At 71.0% G+C, this 12,231-nt stretch overlaps 1 protein-coding gene across 1 annotated transcript; it reads left to right on the top strand.

Annotated features, from left to right (window-relative positions):
* Nucleotides 1-9,855: 9,855 nt before the first annotated feature.
* Nucleotides 9,856-11,193, top strand: GPR61 (G protein-coupled receptor 61). The gene has a single exon (XM_075722501.1). It carries the CDS (start codon nucleotides 9,856-9,858, stop codon nucleotides 11,191-11,193), a length of 1,338 nt encoding a protein of 445 aa, XP_075578616.1.
* Nucleotides 11,194-12,231: the final 1,038 nt, after the last annotated feature.

The raw sequence follows: 12,231 nt of genomic DNA, 5'->3' as shown, positions 1-12,231 counted from the left end.
GCTCACGACGCCCAGCACGGCGGGCTGGCGGCACGGGGTTGGCTCGCACGGGGTGGCTTCGGTCACCCGGTGTCACGGCACGCACCGGGCTCGCTGCTCACCCGGTGTCACGGTGCGGGGTGGTTTGGTCACGCGGTGTTGCAGAGTGGGGTGGTTTTGTCACCCCGCATCACAGCATGTGCTATAGGGTGGCTTGGGCCAGCCGGTGTCACGGCACGCACCGGGCTCGCTGCTCAGCTGGTGTCACGGTGCGGGGTGGCTTTGGTCACCCAGTGACAGGGCGTGCACCAGGCTCGCTGAGAGCCCAGTGCCACGATGCGGAGTGGCTGTGGTCACCTGGTGTCACAGCATGGGGTGGCTTCGGTCACCCGGTGTCAGGCACGCACCCGGCTCGCTGCTCACCTGGTGTCACGGCGCGCGGTGGTTTGGTCACACCGCGTTGCAGAGTGGGGTGGCTTTGTCACCCGGTGCCATGGCACGTGCCGGGCTTGCTGCTTGCCTGGCGTCACCCGGTGCGGCAGTGAGGGGTGGGCTTTGTCACCCGGTGTCACGGCATGCACCAGGCTCGCCGCTCACCCAGTGTCACGGCGTGGAGTGGTTTGGTCATGTGGTGTCACAGCATGGGGTGGCTTTGTCACCCACTGTCACGGCATGCGCCGGGCTCGCTGCTCACCCGGTGTCACGGTGCGCGGTGGTTTGGTCACGCGGCGTTGCAGAGTGGGGTGGCTTTGTCACCCGGTGCCACGGCACGCGCTGGGCTCGCTGCTCAGCCGGTGTCACGGCGCGGGGTGGCTTGGTCACACGGTGTCACAGCATGGGCTGGCTTTGTCACCCGCTGTCACAGCATGTGCCGAGCTCGCTGCTCACCCGGTGTCACGGTGTGGGGTGGCTTGGTCACACGGTGTTGCAGAGTGGGGTGGCTTTGTCACCCAGTGTCACAGCATGCACCGGGCTCGCTGCTCACCCGGCGTCACAGCGCGCGGTGGTTTGGTCACGCCGCGTTGCAGAGTGGGGTGGCTTTGTCACCCGGTGCCATGGCACGCGCCGGGCTCGCTGCTTGCCTGGCGTCACCCGGTGCGGCAGTGAGGGGTGGCTTTGTCACCCGCTGTCACGGCACGCGCCGGGCTCGCTGCTCACACCGGTGTCACGGTGTGGGGTGGCTTGGTCACACGGTGTTGCAGAGTGGGGTGGCTTTGTCACCCAGTGTCACGGCATGCACCGGGCTCGCTGCTCACCCGGCGTCACGGCGCGCGGTGGTTTGGTCACGCCGCGTTGCAGAATGGGGGTGGCTTTGTCACCCGGTGCCACGGCACGCGCCGGGCTCGCTGCTTGCCTGGCGTCACCCGGTGCGGCAGTGAGGGGTGGCTTTGTCACCCGGTGTCACGGCATGCACCGGGCTCGCTGCTCAGCCGGTGTCACGGCGCGCGGTGGCTTGGTCACACGGTGTCACAGCATGGGCTGGCTTTGTCACCCGGTGTCACGGCATGCACCGGGCTCGCTGCTCACCCGGTGTCACGGCGCGGGGTGGCTTGGTCACCCATGTCACAGCACGCGCCATGGGGCGGCTCGGCACCCGCTGTCACGGGGCTCGCTCCTCGCCGCTGTCACGCCGTGCCCGGGTCCCCGCCCGCCCCGGGGGTCCCGCCCGCCGCAGCCCCGCTCCCCCCGCGCTGCGGAGGCGGCCCCGGCCCCCCCGCCCCCTCCCGGCCCCGGCCCCGCTGCGGACGGAGCCCGCGGGAGGATGCCCACCGCCCCCCCCCCCCTTCCCGGGGCGTTACCGGGGCCCGGTACCGGGGCCGGTGCGGAGGAGGGCGCTGAGGGGAGGCCGAGCCGGACCGAAGGGAGCCGAAGGGAGCCGAAGGGAGCCGAGCGAGGCCGAACCGAGCCGGGCAGCGTCGAACCGAGACGAGTGGGCCGAGCGGAGCCGAGCGACCGGGCCGAGTGGGGCCGAGCGGAGCCGAGCGGAGCCGAGCGGGCCCGAGTGGGGCCGAGCGACCGGGCAGGGCCGAGCCGAGCGGGGCCGAGCGGAGCCGAGCGCAGCCGAGCGACCGGCCGAGCCGAGCCCAGCCGAGCCGAGCGGAGCCGAGCCCAGCCGAGCGGAGCCGAGCGGAGCCGAGCGGAGCCGAGCGGAGCCGAGCGGAGCCGAGCGGGCCGGGCCGAGCCCCCCGCCGGCCGCAGCGCGCACCCGCGGCCCGGGACAGGGTCTGGGGGCGGGCCCGGCGCGGCGCACCCCGCGCACGGCCGGTCCCCATTGGCTGCCGCCGCAGCGCCCCGACCAATGGCGGCAGCGCCCGCTTAACCCCTCCTGGGCCGCGCGGCGCCCCCCGGCCGAGCCCCCCCGGAGCCCCCGGTGCCGGCCCCGGCCCCCGGCCCGCCCCGTTCCTGTGCCCATCCCCGTCATCCCCATCCCCCTCTGCATCCCCACAGCCCTGCCACCGCGCCTCATCCCCGCCCCATCCCATCGCCATCCCATCCCCATCCCCATCCCATCCCCGTCACCCCCATCCTCACCTCCATCCCATGCCTGTCCCCATCCCCATTCCCATCCCATCCCCGTCACCCCCATCCTCACCTCCATCCCATGCCTGTCCCCATCCCCATCCCCATCCCATCCCCGTCACCCCCATCCTCAACCCCACCCCACCCCTGTCTCCATCCCCATCCCGTCCCCATCCCCATCCCACCCCCATCACCACCCCCATCCCACCCCTGTCTGCCATCCCCATCCCATCCCCATCCCACCCCCATCACCACCCCCATCCCATCCCTGTCCCCATCCCCACCCCCATCCCCATCACCATCCCATCCCTGTCCCCATCCCATCCCCGTCACCCCTATCCTCAACCCCACCCCACCCCTGTCCCCATCCCCATCCCGTCCCTGTCCCCATCCCCATCCCCATCCCATCCCTGTCCCCATCCCCATCCCATCCCTGTCCCCATCCCCATCCCCATCCCATCCCTGTCCCCATCCCCATCCCATTCCATCCCCATCCCCATCCCATCCCCGTCCCCATCCCCATCCCATCCCTGTCCCCATCCCCACCCCCATCCCCATCCCCATCCCATCCCTGTCCCCATCCCCATCCCATCCCTGTCCCCATCCCCATCCCCATCCCATCCCTGTCCCCATCCCCATCCCATCCCTGTCCCCATCCCCATCCCATCCCCATCCCCATCCCTATCCCATCCCTGTCCCCATCCCCATCCCATCCCTGTCCCCATCCCCATCACCATCCCATCCCTGTCCCCATTCCCATCCTATCCCTGTCCCCATCCCCATCCCCATCCTCATCATCTCTATCCTATCCCTGTCCCCATCCCCATTCCCATCATAATCCCATCCCCATCCCATCCCTGTCCCCATTCCCATCCTATCCCTATCCCATCCCTGTCCCCATCCCATCCCCATCCCTATCCCATCCCATCCCATCCCCATCCCTATCCCATCCCATCCCATCCCCATCCCTATCCCATCCCCATCCCATCCCTGTCCCCACCTCCATCCTCATCCTCATCCCCATCCCATCCCTGTCCCCATTCCCATCCTATCCCTGTCCCCATCCCCATTCCCATCATATTCCCATCCCCATCCCATCCCTGTCCCCATCCCATCCCTGTCCCCACTCCCATCCCATCCCCATCCCATCCCTGTTCCCATCCCGGTCCCCATCCCTGTCCCCATCCCCATCCTCGTCCCCATCTCACCCCTGTCCCCATCCCATCCCATCCCATCCCATCCCATCCCATCCCATCCCTATCCCCATCCCAAATCCCTCTGTGCCGCCCCAGTACCTGCCCCATCCCCCTGTGCTGGCACCCACCAGCTGCACCAGCCCGCAGCCCACCGAGCCAGCCCCCACCCCCTGGCACTGACCCCCACCCCCCGGCACTGACCCCCACCCTGCGGCACTGGCCCCCACCCCCTGTTCCGGCCCAAATTCCCCGGCACTGGCCCCATCCCAGTGCCACCCACCACCCCCGGGATGGAGGGGACACATCCCGCCCTGGCGTCCCCTCCGAGGGGCACCCCTGGGTGCTGCCCCCCCGCCACGCGGCCTCGCCTCTGCCTCCCGGGCGTATTTTTAGATGCACCACATTTGTGCCATTTTTTTGGGTCCAAAACGACAGGGAAAGGGGCCGGAACAAACCGCGCCGCGATGATGCGGCTTTTTATGGGGGGGGGGGGGGCAGTAATTAAAGGGGAGCCCCGGGCCACCCAGAGCAGGGTGTCCCCAGGGTGCCCCTCGCCCTGGGCCCCACCCCCAGCTGCTGCCTGCACCCGTGCCCCCTAGCTGGGTGCCACCCCACGCCGTCCCCCCCTCGCTGCCATCATCCCCCCTGGCTGCTGGGCCGGTGACGGGGAATTTTGTCCTTTGCTTGCCCTCAATTTCTTTAATCCGGGTGCTAATCCCTGCCCAGCACCCGCTGCCCAGCCCCCACCCAGCACCCAGACCCCCTACCCCGCAGCAGGGGTGCCCCGGCTGGCAGCACCCACGCCCCGGCCCCCTCGGCCCACCCGTGGGCTCCGGGTGCCCCTGTCCTTGTGCCACCGCGGTGGGGACCTGGCGGGGACCCAGGCGCCCTGGCGGGGGGGCAGGATTGGTGCCAGGCAGGATTGGTGCCAGCTGCCCAGCTGCAGGCGTGTGCGCTTACATGGGTGCGCACGCGTGCCGGCATGCACACGCAGACAGGCAGGCACGCGCATGCCTGAGCGCACACACGCATGCTGGAGACACGTGCGCACACGCGTGCACCGGGTACACATGTGTGCACCCCCTGGTCACACACGCGTGGCGAACCTGGCAGGTTCGCCACGCGTGTGCGCGCATACGGATGCGCCCGCCGTGCGTGTGTGTGGTCCCTCCAGCCACGCGCAAACACACTGGAGACACACGCATGTGCACACAAGCACCCCCCCAGGCACGTGCACACACACACACACACACGTGCAAACACATTTAACCTGCGCACCTGGCCAAGGCCTTCCAGCTGTGCTGGGGTGCTGGGGTGCCGGGGTGCCGGGGTGCCGGGGTGCCAGGGAGCCAGGGTGCTGGGGTACGGGTATGCCAGGGTGCTGGGGTGCTGGGGTACAGGTATGCCAGGGTGCCGAGGGGCTGGGGTGCTGGGGTACGGGTATGCCGGGGTGCCAAGGGGCTGGGGTAGAGGTATGCCGGGGTGCCGAGGGGCTGGGGTGCTGGGGTACGGGTATGCCGGGGTGCCAAGGGGCTGGGGTAGAGGTATGCTGGGGTGCCAAGGGGCTGGGGTGCTGGGGTACAGGTATGCCAGGGTGTCAAGAGGCTGGGGTACAGGTATGCCGGGGTGCCAAGGGGCTGCGGTGCTGGGGTACGGGTATGCCAGGGTGCCAAGGGGCTGGGGTGCTGGGGTACGGGTATGCCAGGGTGCCAGGGTGCTGGGGTACGGGTATGCCAGGGTGCCAAGGGGCTGGGGTGCTGGGGTACAGGTATGCCGGGGTGCCAAGGGGCTGGGGTGCTGGGGTACGGGTATGCCAGGGTGCCAGGGTGCTGGGGTACGGGTATGCCAGGGTGCCAAGGGGCTGGGGTGCTGGGGTACAGGTATGCCAGGGTGCCAGGGTGCTGGGGTATGGGTATGCCAGGGTGCCAAGGGGCTGGGGTGCAGGGGTGACGGAGTGCTGGGGTGCCAGGGTGCTGGGTTTCAGGTATGCCAGGGTGCTGGGGTGCTGGAGTACAGCTATGACAGGGTGCTGGGGTGCCAGAGTGCTGGGGTGCTGGAATGCCAGGGTACGGGTATGCCAGGGTGCCAGGGGCCTGGGGTGCTGGGATACAGCTATGCCAGGGTGCTGGGGTGCTGGGATACAGCTATGCCAGGGTGCTGGGCTGCTGGGGTGCTGGGGTACGGCTATGCCAGGGTGCTGGAGCGCCGGGGTACAGATATGCCAGGGTCCTGGGGGGCCAGAGTGCTGGGGTGCTGGGGTTCAGGTATGGCAGGTTGCCAGGGTGCCCAGATGCCAGAATTCTGGGGTGCTGGGTTACGGGTATGGCAGGGTGCTGGGGTGCTCAGCACCGGGGTGCCAGGACGGTAGGGTGCCACAGTGCCATGATGCTGGGCTGCTGGGCTGCCGTAGGGTGCTGGGGTGCCAGGGTGCCAGGACGCTGAGGTACTGGGGTGCTGGGGTACTGGGGTGCCATGGTGCCGGGGTGCCAAGATAACAGGTACTGGGGTGCCAGGGTGCTGGGGTGCCGGGGTGCTAGGGTGCCATGGTGCTGGGGTGCCAGGGTGCTGGGGTATTGGGGTGCCAGGGTGCTGGGGTGCCGGGGTGCTAGGGTGCCATGGTGCTGGGGTGCCAGGGTGCTGGGGTATTGGGGTGCCAGGGTGCTGGGGTGCCAGGGTGCTGGGGTGCCAAGATAACAGGTACTGGGGTGCCAGGGTGCTGGGGTGCCGGGGTGCCAGGGTGCCGGGGTGCCGGGGTGCTGGGGTGCTATGGTGCTGGGGTGCCAAGATAACGGGTACTGGGGTGCCAAGCTGTTAGGTTGTTGGGGTGCCAGGGTGCTGGGATAGCGGGGTGCTTGGGGACTGGGGTGCTGGGGTGCCAGAATGCTGGGGTGCCAGCAGTGCCAGGGTGCTGGGGTGCCAGGACAATGGGGTGCCAGCAGTCTCAGGGTGGGGGGGGGGTGCTGAGGCACCGGGGTGCCAGGGCACCATAAACCCCATAACGCCGAGGCAGCCCCCCACCCCAGCACCCACCGTGCCTAGTCCCCGGGGGTCTGGCTGGGCCGCAGGGTGGGGGCCCGCAGCCAGCCCCTTTTTGGGGGGCAGGACCTCCCCGGGGGTAGCTGAGGGGGGGGGGATCCAGGCCTGGGGCTGCCTGCGGGGGCCCTCGGCACCTGGTTTTGGGGGCCTGCAGGGTGTGGTGCCAGGGAGGGTGCTGGGGCAGAGGGGCCGGGGGTGCACGGGGTGCCCCTGGGGTGTGGGGGGGGTCTCCCCACGGCACAGGGTGGCACAGGCCGGGACGGGGGGAATTCGCAGGCTCTGCGAGGCTGTGCCGCGGCGGCTCGGCCGCCCGGGCCCTGAATTATTGATGCTCCGGTGGCAGGAAGCAGCAAAGCCATAAATCTGCCTGCGCCGGCGCTGACACCGGCGTGACGGGGCAGGAGCTGCCCTGGCTCCCTGCCTCAGTTTCCCCAGGGAGGAGAAAACCCCTCAGGGGCCCATTCTCAGGATGCACCCCCTGTGCCGGGGGTGCGGAGACCCCCCCCGCTCCCCTTTCTGGACGCCCGGAGGCGGGGAGCGATGCTCCTCGTAGCTGGGTCCTTCCCGGCTTGCGGGGTGCAGGCGGCCGGCTCTGCACCTCCTCACCATGAGAGATCCCCCCCCCCCCAAAATATTGGGGTGCTGGTGGTGGTGAACACCCACCTGCACCGGCGGGAGGGAGGGAGGAGGCAGGGGCTGGTGGGGTGGGAGCTTGGGGTGGGGTGGGCACCCAGATTGGGGTGGGCACCCAGGGAAGGGTGTCACCCAGGGAAGCGTGTCACCCAGGGCAAGGTGTCACCCAGGGCAGGGTGCCCTCCTGGCTTTTGGTGCTCACACGAATTACCAGGACAAAGCGGGGGTCCCGGGGCTTCCCCCCCACCCTGGGGAGCAGGATCGATCCCTGCGCCCAGCTCCCAGCTGCTGCGCGGGGCTGGGGATAGACCCAGGGCAGGCGGGGGGGACGTGGGGCAGGATGGGTGCCCCCGCGGGTCCCTGGCACTCCTGCTCACCGGGAGACCGCGTGCCGGCATAACGGGTGCCTGCGGCGACCGGGGAGCCACCGGCAGCCATCACCAGGCCCCGGTACGACGGGGCCGGTTCATCCGAGGTCCCGTGTTTCTAATCTGGTTTGGATGGGTTTATTTTTGGGTCCTCGTAACCTAGCAATGGGCACGTGACGTGCGGGGCCTGCGGCAGGGACACGCGTCGCCCACCTCGCCCGCCGGCCGCTTGCCGCCCTCCGCGTACCGGCACCGGGGCTGGGGCCTGCTCGGCCGCGCATCCCCCCCCTCCCCGGGCACCCATGGGACGGGGGCCAGGGCACTGCCAGAAGGAAGTTCACAGCCTGTGCAGGCTTTTGGGGGGGTGACGGGGATGCCCCCCTTGTAAGCTAATGGCCGTGCTCTGGGGAAACTGAGGCACGGAGCATGGCGGGGCGGGCAGGATCCCAGTTGCCCGGTGCTGAACTGGGAGCAAGTGAAGGGGCAATGGGCTGGGGGTGGGTGGAGCTGGGGGCCTCAGTGGCCCCTCTGAGTGCCCCCCCCCAGCCCTGTGCATCCCCCCACCCCCGTCCCCCCCACCCCGTGCCCCCCAGTGTGGACCTGTCCCCATCCCCTCCTCCCCACCCCGGGCTGCCTCCCGTGCTCCAACCCCCCCTCTCCCCGACCCCCCGCTTTGCCTCCCCACCCCACAGCCCCCGAGGGGCCGCTCCCACCCACCTCCCCCCCCAGCCCCCCCAGTGCCCCCCCCAGCCCCTTTGAGGGCCGAGTGGGGAAACTGAGGCCCGAAGCAACACGCAGCGGGCGACACGGGGGGGGGGGGACACACGCCATCCCCCATCCCGCGGGGGTGAAGCCGGGCTCCAGCCGCCCCCCGCCCATCCCCGGCGCCCTGCAGCTGCAGCGGGGCCGGGCGGGCCGTGCCCGGGGGGGGGGGCCGTGCCCGGGGGGGGGCCGTGCCCCCGGTACCGCCGCGCTGGCGGGAGGCGCTTAGGACCCAGCAGCCGGGCGGGCGCAGAGCATCCCTCGCCGCAGCGGCTCCGGTCCCGGCCCGGCCCCGAGCATCCCCGGCCCGGCCCGGCCCCCCCGGCCCGGCCCGGCCCCATGCAGCCCCCCAGGGTAGGTGCCGCGGCCGAGCCGCCCCACCGGGGCCATGCCCGGGGGCGGGGGGGGGTGGCGGGGGATGCGGCCGCCGGGGGGGGGGGGGGAGCACCGGGGGACCCCCCCGGGGGTGGGATGGGGGACCCCAACCGGCGGCATCGCCCCGGGGGTGGGTGGGGGGGTGAGGGGCGGGGGGACCCGCTGCCTGCACCCCATTCCATCAGCACCCACCCCCCCCCCAGCGCTCCCCGGAGTGCAGGAGCTGGGGATCCCCTCCCCGCCGGGGAAGCACCCATGGGTGGGGGGGCTCCGGGGTGCCCCCCAGCCTCCCACCCGCATCCTGGGCTCCGCTTTGCAGCCGGTGGCACCCATTGGGGTGGGGTGGGGGTGCAGCACCCATTCCGGGGACGGCCTTGGGGTGGGGGGGGTCACACATGGCCCTCGAAGCGCAAGGGGTGAGCCCAGGCGTTTGGGGTGCCAGTGCCCCCCACCCAACCCCACGGCCGCTCGTGGTCCCCGGGCTGTGGGCGAAGGATCCCGCTGGGGTGTTTTGGGTTGAAACATTGGACTTTGGGGGGCTTTAGCCCCAAAATTGCTCATTTTCAGAGGGAACGAGGCTTTCGGGTGAGCAGGGGGTTTGGGTGGGGGTGTCGTGGAGGGGAGCCCAGGGGCTGTGGCTGGGGGTCACAGCTGAGCTCAGACCCCCCCGGGCTCTCACGGGTGCCCCGGCATCGTGGTACCCTCAGTGTCGCGATACCTCAGGCGTCACAATACCCCCGACAGCTCTACCTTCCCCGCAGGTGCCCGGTGCTGCCCGGCGGCGAGGAGCGGGGAGATGAGCGGGGCCGGGGGGCACCCTTGGGTGCTCTGAGAGCCACCGCCGCGGCAGCACCCGTGCCCGGACCACAGCACGGGGCCGGCGGCGGGCAATAGGGCGGGCGAGGATGTGAGCCCCCGGCGATGCCCCGCGCTGGCCGCCCCGAGGATGGGCGATGGGCTGGTGAGCGCCGGCGTGGCGGCACAGGATGGAGCCCTCCCTGCCCGCGCCGTGGGCCTGGAACGGCTCTAGGGCGGCGCGGGGGCTCCAGCCCTCCCCGGGCCCCATGCCCCCCAACGGCACGGCCGACGGCAAACCCAAAGACGTGGCCTCGAAATCGGTGGGGCTCTTCTTCATGCTGCTCATCGACCTGACGGCCATCGTGGGCAACGCCGCCGTCATGACCGTCATCGTGAAGACGCCGGCGTTGCGCAAGTTCGTCTTCGTCTTCCACCTCTGCCTGGTGGACTTCTTGGCCGCCCTCACCCTGATGCCGCTGGAGATGCTCTCCGGCTCGGCCGTCTTCGACAGCCCGGTTTTCGGCGAGGCCATGTGCCGCGTTTACCTGTTCCTCAGCGTCTGCTTCATCAGCATGTGCATCCTCTCCATCTCCACCATCAACGTGGAGCGTTACTACTACGTGGTGCACCCCATGCGCTACGAGGTGAGGATGACGGTGGGGCTGGTGGCCTGCGTCCTCGTCGGCGTCTGGCTCAAAGCCGTGGCCACCTCCCTCGTCCCCGTGCTGGGCTGGCTGTCCCCTGACCGCCCGCCGGTGCCCGCCGGCCGCGGCTGCTCCTTGCAATGGAGCCGCGGTCCCTACTGCAAGTTCTTCGTGGTCTTCTTCGCCGCCTTCTACTTCCTCCTGCCCCTCCTCATCATCGTGGTGGTCTACTGCAGCATGTTCAAGGTGGCGCGGGTGGCCGCCATGCACCACGGCCCCCTCCCCACCTGGATGGAGACGCCGCGGCGTCGCTCCGAGTCGCTCAGCAGCCGCTCCACCATGGTCACCACCTCGGGAGCCCCTCGTACCACCCCGCAGAGGACGTTCGGGGGGGGCAAGGCGGCTGCCATCCTGCTGGCCGTGGGGGGCCAATTCCTCTTCTGCTGGTTGCCCTACTTCTCCTTCCACCTCTACATCGCCCTGAGCGCCCAGCCCTTGGTGGGGCCGGCGGCCGAGACCGTGGTCACTTGGCTCGGTTACTTCTGCTTTACCTCCAACCCTTTCTTCTACGGGTGCCTCAACCGGCAGATCCGGGGCGAGCTGGGACGGCTCCTCACGTGTTTCTTCAAGCAGCCGCCTGAGGAGGACCTGCGGCTGCCCAGCCGGGAGGGCTCCATCGAGGAGAACTTCCTCCAGTTTCTCCAGGGCACCGGTTGTCCCGCCGAGCCCCGGCCCCGCACCCCCAGCCCCAAGCGGGACCAGCCCCCCGTGGATTTTCGCATCCCGGGACAGATCGACGAGGACGCGGTTGAGGGGCCGGAGCGGCGCGGCGGGGATGGGGTCTACGTGCCGGTGGTCGGCTCTCCCAAACCGGAGCTGTAGCGTTTTTGGCGGGGGAGGTTTGGGGGCAAACACGGTTGCAAGGGGAGAGCTGGTCTGAGTGTCTTGCTGGGGAGGGCGGGGGGTCCGCGCCGCGGGGGCTCGGGGGTCCCAGCGCCGGCGGGTTTGGGGATAGTGGCTCGGGGGGAGGTGGGTTGGGGGGCACAAGCCTGGGGAAAGCGTCGCACCCTGGGGACAAGCACGGGAGCTGGGGGCCTCGGGTTTTTGGGGTCCCTCCTGGCCTGGCATGCAGGGTCTCCTCGGGAGGGGGGGGTCCCCCGTGTCCCCCTCACCCCTGCATGGCCCCGTACAGCCATGACACGGGGCTGGCGGTGTGGCGGCCCCGGGCCCCCCGCAGAGGGGTGCCCCCCGCTCCCCTCCCCAGTCCCGGGGAGCCTGGAGCCCCCCTGCCCCAGGCCGCAGCTCCCCAAGGGCCGCCCCTCCCTTCCCCAGCGCCCCAGCCCCCCGTGGCTGCCCCACAGCCGTGGGGCCAAGGCCTGGCCCTCGAGGGGGGGGGTGCGTGGGGCTGGAGCCCACCCGTGAGGGGGGCGCGGGGTGGAGCGGAGGGGCTGGAAACGGGGCGTGGGGCTGGAAACGGGGCGGGCGTGGGGCCGGGGCGGGCCCCGGGAGGGCCGGGGCGGGCGTGGGGCCGGGCCCGGTGCAGCCGTGGGCCCCGCCGCCCCCCCCCCGGGAACTACAGCTCCCATCATGCCCCGCGGCACCGAGGCGGAAGTGCGGCCGCTCCTCCCGGCTCCCGTCATGCCCCGCTCTACCGAGGCGGAAGTAAGGCGGGCCCCGCCTCGTTCCCGTCAGGCCCCGCTCTACCGAGGCGGAAGCTCCGCCCCCCCGCTCCCGGCGTGCCGCGCGGGGACTGCGCTTCCCGCCCTGCCCCGCGGCGCGCGGACCGGATATCCGGCGCCGCCTCAGGGAGCCGCCCGCGCCGAGGGAGGCGAGAGGCGCAGCCCCGCACCGGCCCCGCTCCCTTCGCCGCTCCCGTTCCGCGGCGGCTGGGCCGCCCGCCGGCCTCCCCCCGCCGCCGCC

Source organism: Pelecanus crispus, chromosome 17 (genome assembly GCF_030463565.1).
Source record: "Pelecanus crispus isolate bPelCri1 chromosome 17, bPelCri1.pri, whole genome shotgun sequence".
NCBI lineage: Eukaryota > Metazoa > Chordata > Aves > Pelecaniformes > Pelecanidae > Pelecanus > Pelecanus crispus.
The sequence above is the reverse complement of the archived record's forward strand: the minus strand, read 5'-3'. Positions and strand labels throughout refer to the sequence as shown.